We start from the raw sequence: 19,060 nt of genomic DNA on the forward strand, positions 1-19,060 counted from the left end.
TTATCTTGAATTGTGGACAAAAGAGATTATATAATTGAATGTAAACTGTATTGTCTATGTGCATTGTGCATTTTTATAAACGTTGTCACGTGTTTGATGCCCATGCACACGTGTTTGATGACCTATCGGATGTGACATCGCACTCCGTGACCGCATGCTATTGCTACCCACAGGTCTTCTTTTACCATTCCTGACATGCTGACCATGATGGAACAGACCCTAGGAGCCCCTGACCCATGGTTTGGAATTCTGAGCTTCCAACAAGGATCCCCACTGCCCAGCATGCTCCCAAAGGTGGTTTCTGACTACATTGCAAAATTGATCTCAAATAGCTCACATAATGTAATGCTAAAGAAAAACATGGGCAACTATATATCGTTTTTAGCCCTATCTCCTAATGGTGAAAAATCACTTAAACTATAATGGCACTCAGTGGAGAGCATACCTCCGCCAGGTGAACAGTTTACGTTTTGTATCCCAGAGTAGACCAGAAAATCACAATACAGAATCACATTTAATCGAAATCATCCGTTCACAACTTTTTGAGATATTCTGCTATGTATAGTTTTTGGCCACATCTCCCAATGGTGAAGCATTACTTTAAAAATTCTAGTAGCCGGATCCGGATCTTCACCAAAATTGAATCTATTTGTCCTCGCCAGACACCCAACCGGTCCACCAAGTTTCGTCCGAATCCGTCCACAACTTTTTGAGATATCCCGCTGTGTATCGTTTTTAGCCCTATCTCCCGATGGTGAAGAATCACTTTAAGAAAATTAAATAATTCTCATATCCGAATCCATATTCAGATCTTCACCAAAATTGAATCGATTCTTCCTTGTCAGACACCCAACTGGTCCACCAAGTGTCGTCCCAATCCGTCCACAACTTTTTGAGATATCCTGCTATGTATCGTTTTTGGCCCTATCTCACAATGGTGAAGAATCACTTAAATAATTAAATAATTCTCGTATCCGAATCCATGTTTACATCTTCACCAAAATCGAATCGATTCGTCTTTGTCTCACACCCAACCTGTCCACCAAGTTTCGTCCCAATCCGTCCACAACCTTTTGAGATATCCTGCTATGTATCGTTTTTGGCCCTATCTCCCAATGGTGAAGAATCACTTAGAAAATTAAATAATTCTCGTATCCGAATCCATATTCACATCTTCACCAAAATCGAATCTATTTGTCCTTGTCAGACACCCAACTGGTCCACCAAGATTCGTCCAAATCCATCCACAACTTTTTGAGATATCCTGCCGTGTATCGTTTTTGGCCCCATCTCCCAATGGTGAAGAATCACTTAAAACATTCTAGTAGCCGGATCCGAATCCGGATCTTCACCAAAATCGAATCATTTCGTCCTTGTCACATACGCTAAATCTCTGCCAAATTTCGTCCGAATCCGTCCACAACCTTTTGGGATATTCTATTCACAAACAAACAAACAAGAAATATGTCGTGCATAGCACGATACTTGGAAATCCTTAAAATAAGTTGTTGGCCTATGACGACCTCAAAAATAATTAGTGGTTGAATTCAGTGACCTGGTTTGTAAATCCTCTTAAAATTTCAAGTTAATGGTATGAAAATTTAGGATTTTAGAAACTTGGCCTATGTGGACCTTTTACCATACCTATTTACCTATTTTTACCTATGTGGATTTTTTACAACGCTTTATACTTGAAAAATCTTCGATTTTCGCAACAAACAAACAACTACAGGCAAACAGACAGGTGTGAAAACATAAATGTGTTTGGTAAACCCACCTTTGGTGGTGGAATTAATTAAAATCGAAAATAAAACGACGTTCACGTAGGCATAGCGGTCGACGTCGTGACGTCAAAGAGTGTCGGTCTTGTTTTTTAATGAGTTTTATTCTTTTTTAAAATCTTGTGCCCAAGCAGTTGTCTTTGGACATCATTGCCGAGGATGAAACGGAGGAAATCACGACCCATACCTCCAAAGCAGGTGAGTGTACACAACACAGACAATGGGTGTGACAGTTTTACAAACTCTGTATTCACTGCCAACCAGGCAAGCAACCTGAGCAGCCAAATCGCACGTGAGGTCTTGTAGCAACACCCTCAATAAACACAGGTCAATGAAACAGGGCTACCTATATTGTATGTACCTCCTCCAGGAAGCGGTCGTCTATTGTTTTTTCCTACGGAGTATGTCTTTACTTCTTTCCAACAATTACAATCGCGCACCATTCCTCCATTTTTGAACCAATCCTCTTTGGATTTAGAATGGAGATACCTTGGTCCAATACACCCAGACCCCAACCTTGGTCCAATACACCCAGACCCCAACCTTGGTCCAACACACCCAGATCCCAACCTTGGTCCAATACACCCAGACCCCAACCTTGGTCCAATACACCCAGACCGCAACCTTGGTCGAATACACCCAGACCCCAACCTTGGTCCAATACACCCAGACCGCAACCTTGGTCCAATACACCCAGACCCCAAACTTGGTCCAATAAACCCAGACCCCAACCTTGGTCCAATACACCCAGACCCCAACCTTGGTCCAATACACCCAGACCCCGATTTTGGTCCAATACACCCAGACCCCAACCTTGTTCCAATACACCCACACCCCAACTTTGGTCCAATACACCCAGACCCTGATCTTGGTCCAAGACACCCAGACCCCAACCTTAGTCCAATACACCCAGACCCCAACCTTGGTCCAATATACCCAGACCGCAACCTTGGGCCAATACACCCAGACCCCAACCTTGGTCCAATACACCCAGACCCCAACCTTGGTTCAATACACCCAGACCCTAACCTTGGTCCAATACACCCAGACCCTAACCTTGGTCCAATACACCCAGACTGCAACCTAGGTCCAATACACCCAGACCCTAACCTTGGTCCAATACACCCAGACCCCAACCTTGGTCCAATACACCCAGACCGCAACCTTGGTCCAATACACCCAGACCCTAACCTTGGTCCAATACACCCAGACCCCAACCTTGGTCCAATACACCCAGACCGCAACCTTGATCCAATACACGCCGACCACAACCTTGGTCCAATACACCCAGACCGCAACCTATGTCCAATACACCCAGACCCAACCTTGGTCCAATACACCCAGGCCCTAACCTTGGTCCAATACACCCAGACCCCAACCTTGGTCCAATACACCCAGACCCTAACCTTGGTCTAATGCACCCAGACCCTAACCTTGGTCCAATACACCCAGACCGCAACCTAGGTCCAATACACCCAGACCCCAACCTTGGTACAATACACCCAGACCCCAACCTTGGTCCAATACACCCAGACCCCAACCTAGGTCCAATACACCCAGACCCCAACCTTGGTACAATACACCCAGACCCCAACCTTGGTCCAATACATCCAGACCCCAACCTTGGTCCAATACACCCAGATCCCAACCTTGGTCTAATGCACCCAAACCCCAACCTTGGTCCAATCCACCCAGACCCAACCATAGTCCAATACAACCAGACCCTGACCTTTTTTTTTTTTTTTTTTTTTTGTATACAGAATCGAGGCTCGTGAAAGAGCTAACATTTATCACAAAAAAAAAAAATCAAACAGACAAACAAAATATATAAAAAGAGAGCGGTAGACAAGATGGGGAGAGAAGGGGAAGCACACAAACACATTTGACAGCAGGGACATCGGGAGATGTGTGGGAGGGGGAGGGCTTGGGGGGAGGAGGCGTGGTAAGGGGGGGGGGGGTGGTGGGAGAAGTATAAAACACAAGGACACAAAGGACTTCCAGGAAAGAAGTTGGTATTTCAAAAAAGTGGATTTTGGTGAAATTAGCGGGTGTAGAAACGATCAAGGTTTTGGATGGGGGAAGATAAGAGATGGTGGTGAACAGCTGTTTTGAAGACCTGGAGGGAGGAGTGGGATTGAAGAGAGTGAGGGAGTTTGTTCCAGAGGCGGGAGAAAAGAGGAATGAAGGAGTGAAGGTGAGCAGAGAGCCTTGATTTTGGCAATTTAACCATAACAGGGTTGCAGGCAGATCTTCTGCGACCTGTAGGAATATATGGGGGACAGCGCCCAGAGAGAGCTAGGGGTGCAAGACCGGAGAGGAGTCAGTAGAAGACAGAAAGACCACCAACCTGCTTGTGGTGAGTAAGTGAAAGGCCCTCGGAGATAGCTTCATCGCGGGAGATTCCAATGATTCTGAACGATTTGGTTTCAACAGCGTGAAGACGAGCTAGGTTTGAGGCAGGAGCACCGGCCCAGAGGGGAGGGCAGTACTCCATTGAGCTGTGGATGAAAGCCTTGTATGTGGTGAGGAGCTCAGATGTGCCAAGGAAGGACTTCGCACGACGGAGGATGCCCAGTCTGCGACTGGCTTTGGAGGCCAGCTTGGAAGTATGGTTTTCCCAGGAAAGATCATGGCAGATAGTGAGACCGAAAAGCTTGAGTGACAGAACTTCTTGGAGAGGATTATTCAGAAAGTGGATGGGAGGGTTGTCCAGTCGGTCTTTTCGGAGAGACATCGTAAGAGTGTGAGATTTGTCAGGATTGAAAAACATGTTCCACTTGGTTGCCCAGTCTGTGATTTTGTCCAGGTCTGTAGAGAGTGAGGAGACTGCAGACTGCCGATCTGAGGATGAGGAATGGAGCGGCAGAGAGTGGGGTCATCAGCAAAGAGATAGAGAGCATTTTCAAGAGTCAGAGAGATCATTGATGAAGACCAGAAAAAGCACAGGGCCCAGAACACTGCCTTGGGGAACTCCAGCCTGAATAGGAAGAGGAGATGAGAGAAACCCATTCAGGGCCACACGTTGACTGCGACTCGAGAGGAAGTCTGCCAGCCATGCGTGGAGATTTCCATGGATACCAAAGGAGGAGAGTTTGGTGAGAAGAGCGGGGTGCCAGTCCGTATCGAAGGCACGTGATATGTCAAGGGAGACAGCTCTAATTTCCTGTTTGGCATTGAGGACCTCCATCCATTGTTGAGACAGCAGAAGCAGCATGTCCAGAGTAGAGTGACCTGGTCTGAAACCAAATTGATGATCAGATATCAAGCCATTGGAGAAGAGGAAAGATTTCATATCCGAAGCAATGATGGATTCCATGACTCTGCTGATAATTGGGAGAAGGCTGATTGGTCTGTAGTTGCAAGGATCTGTTTTTGCACATTTTTTGTGTAAAGCGGTAATGTTGGCTGATTTCCAAGCAGATGGCAGATGACCTTGAGAAAAAGTGAAGGTGAAGAGAACAGAGAGAGGGAGTGAAAGAGCGGAAGAATAGGATTTTAGGACCTGTGGGGGCTGATTCCGTCAGGTCCAGTTGCAGAATCAAAGTCGAGTGTTGACAGAAACTTTTCCACCTTGTCAGGAGGAAAGGACACAGAGTCCAGGAGCAGCAGGGTACGACTGGGTACGGTGGGTACAGAGAGGGATGGGTTTGGGACACAAGATTTAGAGGCAAACACAGAGTTGAGGCATTCAGCTTTTTCACGTGCTGAGTCAGCTGTGTAGCCGTTTGAGGTAAGGGAGGGGCTGGAGGGGGAACAAACACCAGAAACAGATTTGACCAGATGCCACCATGATTTGGAAGAGGGAGACAGATAAGAGAGTTCGGTCTTGAGAACGGAGAGATATTGTTTCCTGGCTATCCTGAGGGTGGACGCACACTTGTTTCAGGCTTTGTGAAAGGAAATGAGATTTCCTTCCGTTGGATTTGCTTTCCAGGAGACGAAGGCAAGTTGTTTCTGGGCAGCAGCCTCACCACAAGATTCCGTGTACCATGGACGGGAGGAAGGGTATGACAACTGAAGACGAGATGGGATAAATCTGTGCATGAGAGAGAGCCATTTACTTTGGAAGAATTCCCAGGATACCTTGGTCCAATACACCCATACCCCAACCTTGGTCCAATAAACACAGACCCCCAACCTTGGTCCAATACACCCAGACCCCCAACCTTGTTCCAATACACCCAGACCCCAACCTTGGTCCAATAAACCCAGACCCCAACCTTGGTCTAATACACCCAGACCCCAACCTTGGTCTAATAAACCCAGACCCCAACCTTTGTCCAATATACCCAGACCCCGATCTTGGTCCAATGCACCCAGACCCCGATCTTGGTCCAATGCACCCAGACCGCAACCTTGGTCCAATCCACCCAGACCCCAACCTTGGTCCAATACAACCAGACCCTGATATTGGTCCAATACACCCAGACCCCACCTTGGTCCAATACACTCAGACCCCAACCTTGGTCCAATACACCCAGACCTGGATCTTGGTCCAATGCAACCAGACCCCAAGCCATGGTCCAATGCACCCAGACTGCAACCTTGGTCCAATCCACCCAGATCCCAACCTTGGTCCAATACAACCAGACCCTGACCTTGGTCCAATACACCCAGACCTCGACGTTGGTCCAATACACTCAGACCGCAACCTTGGTCCAATACACCCAGACCGCAACCTTGGTCCAATACACCCAGACCCCAACCTTGGTCCAATGCACCCAGACCCCAACCTTGGTCCAATCCACCCAGATCCCAACCTTGGTCCAATTCAACCAGACCCTGATCTTGGTCCAATACACCCAGACCCCGACCTTGGTCCAATACACCCAGACTGCAACCTTGGTCCAATACACCCAGACCGCAACCTTGGTTCAATACACCTAGTTCCAGACCCCATTTTTATTTGTCATTTTTGCAAGAAACAAGTACAATACAGTGAAAGGTTGTGTTCATTGTAACGTAAGCTCCAATTGTACACTTTTAACTGCCTGTACCATCCTGGTAAAGTTACCCGGGTTACTCACAACACCCACATCTTGGGGGGCCGTGACCATGTAAGGAGTTTGTGATCAAATAACTTCCCATTTCTTATTGGTTTGGGTGCTTGGTGAAAGCTTTGTCATTGACCCTCGGTTTGTTTTCATTTTTCATGAAGTTGCCCAACTTTTTAATTAATGGACAGATGCAAATAGGAGAATCCAATGTCGGAAGAAAAGGGCCCATCGTCTTCGAAATCTTCTTCTCTTCCCGAATCTCAGATGTAAAAATGAGCCTTCTTCACATCATTCATTCCAGTGAACCAATGACATAAGCGAGTGGAATCACGTGCTTGGGAATGTTGATGCAAAGAAAATACTTTTTAAACCTTTCGAGGTGCAGTTGTTTTCCTCGTCATCGAGTTATTTGGAATCGTTTGAAACATTCTCTTGCTTGTTGATGTTTATCACATACTCAAGCATCAAATTGCTATTCTTTCCCTGGGATTAAAAGAACTAGGGCATGCCCGTACTATATATATATCTAAAATTATATCCCCCCCCCTCTATTTACATGAAATGGTTTGGTCCAAAGCGAACGGCTTCCGGAGTTTGGTAAAGAAATCGCCATCGCGTGCACAAACGCGCAGGAAAGCGAATGAATCGCAAATTCGTTTTTATTAGTTTTAAAACATAGTTTAACGCCAACACAGTTTGCAAACGTGAAATAAATGAATACGCTCTCAAATGTGCCATCCGAGGCAGAGTGTGTCCGCCACGTTCGGCACACGCGATAGTTCGCTGCTCTCTGATTGGTTGAATCGTTTTTTGGACATAGCTCGGTAAGTAATTGTCCGATTAATATGAAACCTTGAAAAGGCACATCCTCGGGTCCCCAGCAATATACCTGGCAAGTTAAAAGTATATCGGACCCGTGGTTGTCGAGAAACAGCGGTCACAGACAAACAGACGTACAAACGTACAAACGTACAGAGATTACTGGAATTATAGATAGACTAGGGCATTGCCCGTACTATATCTATATCTAAAATTATATCCCCCCCCTCTATTTACATGAAATGGTTTGGTCCAAAGCGAACGGCTTGCGAGTACGGTGACAATCCCCCCCCTCTATTTACATGCAATGGTTTGGTCCAAAGCGAACGGCTTCCGGAGTTTGGTAAAGAAATCGCCATCGCGTGCACAAACGCGCAGGAAAGCGAATGAATCGCAAATTCGTTTTTATTAGTTTGAAAACATAGTTTAACGCCAACATAGTTTGCAAACGTGAAATAAATGAATACGCTCTCAAATGTGCCATCCGAGGCAGAGTGTGTCCTCCACGTTCGGCACACGCGATCGTTCGCTGCTCTCTGATTGGTTGAATCGTTTTTTGGACATAGCTCGGTAAGTAATTGTCCGATTAATATGAAACCTTGAAAAGGCACATCCTCGGGTCCCCAGCAATATACCTGGCAAGTTAAAAGTATATCGGACCCGTGGTTGTCGAGAAACAGCGGTCACAGACAAACAAACGTACAGACGTACAGACGTACAGAGATTACTGGAATTATAGATAGATATGCTCCTGATGGATTTCTCCACGTTGTATGATCCATGTTCTCCGTTTGCAGATTCCATCACAATGCGTCCAGTGGAGCCAATTCCTCCAGATGAGGTGTGTGCACTAACCGTTTGTAATGTGCTTGGTCATTCATTTGAAAGTAAAGTGGGTTTTTTTTCTTTTAAAAAGAGTAAAGTAGTGTTTTTTTCCTTTTAAAAAGAGTAAGGTAAAGTGCTTTTTTTCTTTAAAAAAAAGTAAAGTTTTTTTCCTTTTAAAAAGAGTAAAGTAAAGTGTTTTTTTTCTTTTAAAAAGAGTAAAGTAAAGTGTTTTTTTTCTTTTAAAAAGAGTAAAGTAAAATGTTTTTTTCTTTTAAAAGGGTAAAGTGTTTTTAATTCTAAAAAGAGTAAAGTGAAGTGTTTTTATCTTTAAAAAATAATTAAGTAAAGTGTTTTTATTTTTAAAAAGGTAAAGTAAAGGTTTTTCTTCTTTTAAAAAGAGTAGTGTTTTTTTTTCTTTTAAAAAGAGTAAAGTGGTTTTTTCTTTAAAAAAAAGGTAAAGTAAAGTGTTGTTTTTCTTTTAAAAAGAGTAAAGTAAAGTGTTTTTTATTTTAAAAAGAGTAAAGTAAAATGTTTTTTCTTTAAAAAAAAGAGTTAAGCAATGTGTTTTTTTCTTTTAAAAAGTGTAAAGTAATGTGTTTTTTCTTTTAAAAAGAGTAAAGTAAAGTGTTTTTGTCTTTTTAAAAGAGTAAAGTAAAGTGGTTTTTTTCTTTTAAAAAGAGTAAAGTAGTGTTTTTTCTTTTAAAAAGAGTAAAGTAAAGTGTTTTTTCTTTTAAAAAAAGAGTTAAGTAATGTGTTTTTTTCTTTTAAAAAGAGTAAAGTAAAGTGTTTTTTCTTTTAAAAAGAGTAAAGTAAAGTGTTTTTTCTTTAAAAAAAAGAGTTAAGTAATGTGTTTTTTCTTTTAAAAAGAGTAAAGTGTTTTTTCTTTTAAAAAGAGTAAAGTAAAGTGTTTTTTCTTTAAAAAAAAGAGTTAAGTAATGTGTTTTTTCTTTTAAAAAGAGTAAAGTAAAGTGTTTTTTCTTTTAAAAAGAGTAAAGTAAAATGTTTTTGTCTTTTTAAAAGAGTAAAGTAAAGTGGTTTTTTTCTTTTAAAAAGAGTAAAGTAGTGTTTTTTCTTTTAAAAAGAGTAAAGTAAAGTGTTTTTTCTTTTTAAAAAAGAGTTAAGTAATGTGTTTTTTTCTTTTAAAAAGAGTAAAGTAAAGTGTTTTTTCTTTTAAAAAGAGTAAAGTAAAGTGTTTTTTCTTTAAAAAAAAGAGTTAAGTAATGTGTTTTTTCTTTTAAAAAGAGTAAAGTAAAGTGTTTTTTCTTTTAAAAAGAGTAAAGTAAAGTGTTTTTTCTTTAAAAGAAAGAGTTAAGTAATGTGTTTTTTCTTTTAAAAAGAGTAAAGTAAAGTGTTTTTTCTTTTTTTAAAAGAGTTAAGTAATGTGTTTTTTTCTTTTAAAAAGAGTAAAGTAAAGTGTTTTTTCTTTTAAAAAGAGTAAAGTAAAGTGTTTTTTTTCTTTTAAAAAGAGTAAAGTAAAATGGTTTTTTTCTTTTAAAAAGAGTAAAGTAAAGTGTTTTGAAAGTAACGTCTTTTATTAATGTAAAAATTACATTGATGTTTCCTGATGCCATTGTTTTATATATTTTTTAAAGCACGCTTCTCCCTGATTGTTAAACACATTCGTTAAAACCAAAGACTTGTTCCTTCTTGGTGCTCATTGGTTTCGTGTTAAAACAATTCGTATTATACATTCAGAAAGGCCTGAGATTGAGAGATGCAACAGTCCAACACTCATCAACGTTTTCATTTTTGAATGTTGTGTTGCTTAACTTTGCCGCACTTGCTCCGTTTGTCCTTCAAACTTCGTATGACAAAACTTCTGAGCCTCACAATCAGTCACGTGTCACTGTCCTGGGCAAGCCAGGACAGTGTATGAGGAAACAGCAGTCTCCTTTACATGGATATTTGTAGACAATGGACATGTGGTACGTAGGATTTGAACCTGGGTTTCGCAGATGATGAACTGGAGGTCCAGGTGGGAATGCTAACGGACCAATCCATTCCTAGAACCGATTGAACTCGTCGGAACAACATCCATACAAACTGCAGTCATTACAGAGGGATCAAAGCAGAAATCTCTAGTGGGATCGAAGCGGTCGGCCGACGATCATTGGTGGAGAGGGAACACCGGGTGGTGATTGTGGTGATAACCTACAGCCAATGTGTGGGTAAAGAATAACAAAAATACAGAACACAGGGTATAATTAGAGTACCGACAACATTCATCTTATTCCTAACATCAGTGTTGTCCAATCCAGTATTCCCGATCAGTCTTCTGTTGCCATCATTCTCGTTTCGGACATTCGGGACGTACTGCTGTCCTGGAAAGCTTAAAAATGACTCAAAGTGTAATCAAATGTACCTTAGTTTAGGGGAATGTAAATGGTGGCCTTGGTTTGGATGTAGTAAAATAAAATAATAAATACAAGGATTATACTCCATGTTTATCCTGGTCAATGCAGTTCCATGTGTGACAATGACATGGAGCAGAGACCTCGTCATGGATGTAAACCTCGGATTTAGTAGCGTCAACGTTGTTGTGATTCACTCCTGCACATACAACGATCACGTGACACGTACAATATGACGTGGTGTAAAGTTGAGTGTACATGTGAGTGTAAAGCGATGTCAGGTGACACACTCAGTCAGTCGTACAGGGTTTATTTAAAGTTGGCACGAAAGGTTTATTAAAGTTAAATCCACAGATCGGTTGTAAATGTCCTGTTTGTCCGTACCCCGTGTATAACCGCTGCTCCATGTACAACGGGTCTTGCAGCTGATGGAGCAGGTCGATCTGCCCGAGATGACGATGAAGGAGATCGAGGCTTTGCTCTCACCTCATCTTGTTACTCCCTTTGGTCCCGGGGAGGCTGAGCGACGGAAATACGTTGGTGAGGAAATAGAACCTAATGAGTGAACGTGATCACGTTGGTGGCTGTGAGTGTAAACTTAGCAACTTGATCAATTTACAAAGTGTACAAAGTGTGGTCAATGTAAACTTAGCAACATGATCAACTTACAAAGTGTGGTCAATGTAAACTTAGCAACTTGATCAATTTACAAAGTGTACAAAGTGTGGTCAATGTAAACTTAGCAACTTGATCAATTTACAAAGTGTACAAAGTGTGGTCAATGTAAACTTAGCAACTTGATCAATTTACAAAGTGTACAAAGTGTGGTCAATGTAAACTTAGCAACTTGATCAACTTACAAAGTGTGGTCAATGTAAACTTAGCAACTTGATCAATTTACAAACTGTACAAAGTGTGGTCAATGTAAACTTAGCAACATGATCAATTTACAAAGTGTACAAAGTGTGGTCAATGTAAACTTAGCAACATGATCAACTTACAAAGTGTACAAAGTGTGGTCAATGTAAACTTAGCAACATGATCAACTTACAAAGTGTACAAAGTGTGGTCAATGTAAACTTAGCAACATGATCAACTTACAAAGTGTGGTCAATGTAAACTTAGCAACTTGATCAATTTACAAAGTGTACAAAGTGTGGTCAATGTAAACTTAGCAACATGATAAATTTACAAAGTGTGGTCAATGTAAACTTAGCAACATGATCAATTTACAAAGTGTACAAAGTGTGGTCAATGTAAACTTAGCAACATGATCAACTTACAAAGTGTACAAAGTGTGGTCAATGTAAACTTAGCAACATGATCAATTTACAAAGTGTACAAAGTGTGGTCAATGTAAACTTAGCAACATGATCAATTTACAAAGTGTACAAAGTGTGGTCAATGTAAACTTAGCAACATGATCAACTTACAAAGTGTACAAAGTGTGGTCAATGTAAACTTCGCAACATGATCAACTTACAAAGTGTACAAAGTGTGGTCAATGTAAACTTAGCAACATGATCAACTTACAAAGTGTACAAAGTGTGGTCAATGTAAACTTAGCAACATGATCAACTTACAAAGTGTGGTCAATGTAAACTTAGCAACTTGATCAATTTACAAAGTGTACAAAGTGTGGTCAATGTAAACTTAGCAACATGATCAATTTACAAAGTGTACAAAGTGTGGTCAATGTAAACTTAGCAACATGATCAATTTACAAAGTGTACAAAGTGTGGTCAATGTAAACTTAGCAACATGATCAACTTACAAAGTGTACAAAGTGTGGTCAATGTAAACTTAGCAACATGATCAACTTACAAAGTGTACAAAGTGTGGTCAATGTAAACTTAGCAACATGATAAATTTACAAAGTGTGGTCAATGTAAACTTAGCAACATGATCAACTTACAAAGTGTACAAAGTGTGGTTAATGTAAACTTAGCAACATGATCAACTTACAAAGTGTGGTCAATGTAAACGTAGCAACTTGATCAACTTACAAAGTGTACAAAGTGTGGTCAATGTAAACTTAGCAACATGATCAATTTACAAAGTGTGGTCAATGTAAACTTAGCAACATGATCAATTTACAAAGTGTACAAAGTGTGGTCAATGTAAACTTAGCAACATGATCAACTTACAAAGTGTACAAAGTGTGGTCAATGTAAACTTAGCAACATGATCAACTTACAAAGTGTACAAAGTGTGGTCAATGTAAACTTAGCAACATGATCAACTTACAAAGTGTACAAAGTGTGGTCAATGTAAACTTAGCAACATGATCAACTTACAAAGTGTGGTCAATGTAAACTTAGCAACTTGATCAACTTACAAAGTGTACAAAGTGTGGTCAATGTAAACTTAGCAACATGATAAATTTACAAAGTGTGGTCAATGTAAACTTAGCAACTTGATCAACTTACAAAGTGTACAAAGTGTGGTCAATGTAAACTTAGCAAAATGATCAACTTACAAAGTGTACAATGTGTCATCAAATGCGGGAACTTATTGAAAATATTTGTGTTAAACTTTAACAACGCAGTCAAATCTGCTTATAATGTGGAAAAAGATATCAAATTACCTCGAAGGTCAAATTACCTAGAAGTAAAATGGTTGCTAGAAGACAGAGCAGCATGTATAATATCATACTAACATAATCATAAGACTAACAAACAAACAAAAAAATACCTATTTTCGGGGGCAACACACCCCTCTCCCCCAACCTCATATATCTCCTCAGACCCCAATTTTTCTAATCCCATGAACAAACATTGGTACATCACGGGTGATGAAGGTTGTGGTGAAGTTTCATCGAAATCGTGTGTAGTTTCTGAGAAGAAAGCAAATACCTATTTTGGGGTGACAAACCTGGATCCACTTAGACCCCGATTTTTTGTGCCAAATTTGGACACCGTCAGCGGTTTTGAAGAAGTTTCAAGTGTTTACGGACTGACGGACTGGCAGACGGACGGACTGATGGACGGACTGACGGACAGATGGACAGACGGACTGACGGACTGACGGACGGACTGACTGATGGACTGAGGGACTGACGGACGGACAATGCGCCATCACATAAGCTCCCCTGACCTTCGTTCCAGGTGAGCTAATAATATAATACATCATTCTGATAGTCACAAAAGTTAATATTTTCATTACTGCGCATGCGAAGCGCAAGACGAGGTGAAGCATTTCGTTTACTCGGTCTGTCTGCACACGTTAGTCTATGATTGAGGAACTACTTGAATTAAACACTAGGAACAAACAATAGGAATTACTAAGCTGAATTGTATATTTTGAACACAAGAAATAAACAATCGGAATTACTAAGCTGAATTGCATATTTTGAACACAAGAAACAAACAATAGGAATTACTAAGCTGAATTGCATATTTTGAACACTAAAAACAAACAATAGGAATTACTTAGCTGAATTTTATATTTTGAACACTAGAAACAAACAATAGGAATTACTAAGCTGAATTGTATATTTTAAACACTAGAAACAAACAATAGGAATTACGAAGCGGAATTGTATTGTTACGGATTCGGGGGTCGGCGCTCCCCTTATCAAGGGGGGGGGGGGGGTTAATCCCCTTGTCCGTGACTGACCGACCCGAGTCCTTAGAAGTTATAACGCTCCTTCCGGTCGTTATTAGCTAGGGTCATTGGTCAATGTAGTCCCAAATACCTACTTACTAACCCGACCGTAAAGCAGGGAAATAACTCCTGCTCGAACCACGGACGTGATGGTAAATGCCGAGCGGTTAGCAATCCGTGGTCCGAGCCATTAACAAATGACTAAACCCGATTCTGAGCGGTTCCTAATCGTGCCACAGGTACTCAATTGAAAGAAAGAACTGACGCGATCGGATTAGGGAAAAACCAAGAAAGAACAAGGTAAATTTATTACAAACCAAAAAGAAGAGGAAAGGAAAGAATGTACAAGAAGAAGAAGAAGAAGAAGCAGGACACATGGCAGGCTTAACTACACAGTCTTAACTTACGACCCCAGACAAACATACACACTCACACGGAATTGTAGCTGGTAGGGTGGAAGGTCCAGGTAGATGGTCCAGGCAATGGGCTCCAGGCTCCAGGTGAGGCTCCGGTTCCGTGGGTGAAAACCCGGGAGACAGCTTCGCGCGTATCGTTCAACCATGAGTGGACCTTACATATGGCGGGGGGGAAAAGGCTAGTGTCCTTTAGCGTATGTAACAGATGGATGGTCGTGCTAAACGCTCCCTCTCTCTCAAGTTCTCATTCAGCGCCAGCGAGTGAGTCCTCCTTTTCCAATGTGCGCTCCGTATCAAAAGCAGTCCCTCACAATAGGCGCGCCTCCAACAAGTCCTGTGAAAGGGCTTTGCGCTCGCTTCAAGATCACTCCACGCTTCATCAAGCCACGCCCGCCAGTGATATTTCATCAGCCCTGGTTGGCTGGTGGGGGCTTACCGGCCACGCCCTGATGGTGAGTTGACGGGGCCGGGCCACACCTTGTTCTTGGCGTCCCGCCCCCTTCTTCCTCGAGCCGACCGCATGGTCAATGGCGGCGCCTGAGCGAACGCTAACCAAGGCGTGTAACAGAATTTGGAGAGAGGTCGCAAAATGAACAAAAGGGCCTACTCCTTATTTGATTGATGCAACGCAGATTCAACTATTGGAAACACGGCCTTATCTAAAACACATAATAAGGAAATAACTGAGTTCCTATGGTGGCCTACGTGTTACTTGTGGACTAACTAAGGGTGCTACCTTTAACCTTCACTGTCATATTTACCAGTGATTATTATTTACAAAAGTGTGGGTTTTAAAACCGCAACAGTATATTTTGAACACCAGAAACAAACAACAGGAATTACTAAGCTGAATTTTATATTTTGAACACTAAAAACAAACAATAGGAATTACTTAGCTGAATTGTATATTTTGAACATGAGAAACAAACAAGAGGAATTACTAAGCTGAATTGTATATTTTGAACACGAGAAATAAACAACAGGAATTACTAAGCTGAATTGTATATTTTGAACACGAGAAACAAACAATAGGAAATACTAAGCTGAATTGTATATTTTGAACACAAGAAACAAACAATAGGAATTACTTAGCTGAATTGTATATTTTGAACACCAGAAACAAACAATAGGAATTACTAAGCTGAATTGTATATTTTGAGCACTAGAAACAAACAATAGGAATTACTAAGCTGAATTGTATATTTTGAACACGAGAAATAAACAATAGGAATTACTAAGCTGAATTGTATATTTTGAACACCAGAAATAAACAATAGGAATTACGAAGCTGAATTGTATATTTTGAACACGAGAAATAAACAATAGGAATTACTAAGCTGAATTGTATATTTTGAACACTAGAACACAAACGATAGGAATTACAAAGCTGAATTGTATATTTTGAACACTAGAAACAAACAATAGGAATTACCTAGCTGAATTTTATATTTTAAACACTAGAAACAAACAATAGGAATTTACTAAGCTGAATTGTATATTTTGAACATTAGAACACAAACAATAGGAATTACTTCGCTGAATTGTATATTTTGAACACTCGAAACAAACAATAGTCCTGTTTTTCCTTTGGTTTGAGGTGGGGCAGAGATCGAGAGTATGTCTGTGTACATGTGTGGGGGAGGGAGGGGAGGAGGAGGGGGAGTACACATCTGTGGGTTTTGAATGGGGAGGGAGAGGATTAGGGCAAGAGTGAAGGTGTGTCTGTGTGTGTGTATGTTTGTGTATGTGTGTGCGGTGTGTGTGCGTTCGCATGATAATATAAAGCGCCATGAGGGTCGTTTACTCTGCTTGATGGGGCTATATAAGACTCCTTTATTATTATTATTATTATTATTATTATTATTATTAATAGGAATTACTAAGCTGAATTGTATATTTTGAACACTAGAACACAAACAATAGGAATTACTTAGCTGAATTTTATATTTTAAACACAAGAAACAAACAATAGGAATTTACGAAGCTGAATTGTATATTTTGAACACTAGAACACAAACAATAGGAATTACTAAGCTGAATTGTATATTTTGAACACTAGAAACAAACAATAGGAATTACGAAGCTGAATTTTATATTTTAAACACGAGGAAAAAACAATAGGAATTACTAAGCTGAATTGTATATTTTGAACACTAGAAACAAACAATAGGAATTACAAAGCTGAATTGTATATTTTGAACACTAGAAACAAACAATAGGAATTACGAAGCTGATTTTTTTTTAAACACTAGAAACAAACAATAGGAATTTACTAAGCTGAATTGTATATTTTGAACACTAGAACACAAACAATAGGAATTACTAAGCTGAATTGTATATTTTGAACACGAGAAACAAACAATAGGAATTACGAAGCTGAATTTTATATTTCAAATACGAGAAACAAACAATAGGAATTACTAAGCTGAATTGTTTATTTTGAACACGAGAAACAAACAATAGGAATTACGAAGCTGAATTTTATATTTTAAACACTAGAAACAAACAATAGGAATTACGAAGCTGAATTTTATATTTTAAACACGAGAAACAAACAATAGGAATTACTAAGCTGAATTGTATATTTTGAACACTAGAAACAAACAATAGGAATTACGAAGCTGAATTTTATATTTTAAACACTAGAAACAAAGAATAGGAATTACTAAGCTGAATTGTATATTTTGAACACTAGAAACAAACAATAGGAATTACGAAGCTGAATTTTATATTTTAAACACTAGCACATAAATTGAAACACGAACCTGCAGTTTAGGAGAACTTGGGATCTGAAATTGCCAAATTGTACGGAATCACGTCCTGATCGCACATGCGCAGAGGAGTTGGGGAATTGTTTTGATCTGTCTACCTATCTGGTAGTCAAAGGGAATTGAAAATCATTCCGAACAGGGAACGTACTGTTTTTAAGGATGTTATAAAGGACACAAACCACAGGCACAAATAACTAATGTAACGTGTTAGATCGGGTGGTGCAAAAGGCACTGCATCAACGGCGGTAAACTTCCAAAAAAAAACGTTTTTTTTTCTACATTACACAAATGTTTGCACTTCCATAAATCCTCAGCTTAGCAGTATTTGGACAAAATATTACACCATCTCGACAGATCAAATTTGCCACTCGCGGATATCGGGATTCAAACAAAATGGCCCTTTGTGCTCGGAAATGCAAAGCAAGAGTTCAAAAGAGCCTTCCCATGTTCTTTTTTCCAAGACTGCTTGTGCTAAGGTGTTCTATGAGCTCTGTACTTCCTGGTGTAATGGTGGTGGGGGCATCAACATACATGGTGGGGGCTCCAGGTAGGTTTATAATGGTTTGAAAGTCTCGTTCAGTGGAGGCTCAAATTGGTCTCTTGATCTCTCTATGAATTGTTTGCAAACTCATTATGTGAAGACTCCTCCATGCAAGTACATTCACGTGTTTCATAGCACGGGAGATATTCATTGTTGTGACGTCACTAGAAACGGCCGATGCCCCCGGGAAACAGTGACGACACGTATTGGTGAGGTCATCACTATGACGAGTGTTTGGCTGATATACCAGGTAGTACTTTACTTACGTACACTATAAACAGCCGATACGCAGATGTTGTGCGGAAATTCGTGATTCTCTAACGTCAATCTGGTAATACGTTGATCAAAGGTAGCTATTATTCACTCAACGTCATTCGCTGCAAGAACTTTGTTCCACCTGTTCGCTGCAAACAATCCAGGTTACTTTGTTCCACCAATTATACCTATTTAAGAATAAAGAAATTGAAAGACTAACCGGCAAAATAGCGTCCAGTTTACAAATACCATTTGATTACGCAATAGGTTATTATTGCACATCGGATTTTTATGTGAAAAAAAAAAAAAAAAATTTCACATAAAACGGCTTTTTTGCGCGCAAAAAAATTATTTTGCTATTTTCGGAGAAAAAAAGAATTTCGCCCTTTTTCGGGAAAAATAAAATAAAATGCCCTTTTTGGTCGAAAATGTCTGGCAACGCTAAAAAAAATTAGGGAATTTTTCGAAATTTTAAACTGCGATCAAAATTTGTAACTGCGATCGAAATTTTTAACTGCGATCGATCTCAAAAACAAAACGTTGCGTCCACTTGCGTGCGTTGCGTCCCCAGCGTGTACAGCAGTGAGGCGGTGTACTACAGTGAGAGAGTGTACACAAAGTGTGAACAAGTCTCCTATCAAGATGAGTGCTGCTCTTCGTGACAAGTGGCTGAAGGAATTCAACGCTGGCGGCGATGG

At 40.3% G+C, this 19,060-nt stretch overlaps 1 protein-coding gene across 1 annotated transcript in view; it reads left to right on the forward strand.

The window, feature by feature from the left end:
* REC8 (REC8 meiotic recombination protein) overlaps positions 1–19,060 on the forward strand; it is a 117,817-nt gene that overhangs the window by 28,781 nt on the left and 69,976 nt on the right. The window contains exons 5-8 of the mRNA XM_078777430.1: positions 174–294; positions 1,916–1,979; positions 8,395–8,438; positions 11,199–11,313. Coding sequence (XP_078633556.1) covers positions 174–294; positions 1,916–1,979; positions 8,395–8,438; positions 11,199–11,313 — 344 coding nt within the window. The remainder of the gene's footprint in view (positions 1–173; positions 295–1,915; positions 1,980–8,394; positions 8,439–11,198; positions 11,314–19,060) is intronic.

The sequence above is a fragment of the Myxine glutinosa genome, chromosome 5 (assembly GCF_964187855.1).
Source record: "Myxine glutinosa chromosome 5, kmMyxGlut1.1, whole genome shotgun sequence".
NCBI classification, from domain to species: domain Eukaryota; kingdom Metazoa; phylum Chordata; class Myxini; order Myxiniformes; family Myxinidae; genus Myxine; species Myxine glutinosa.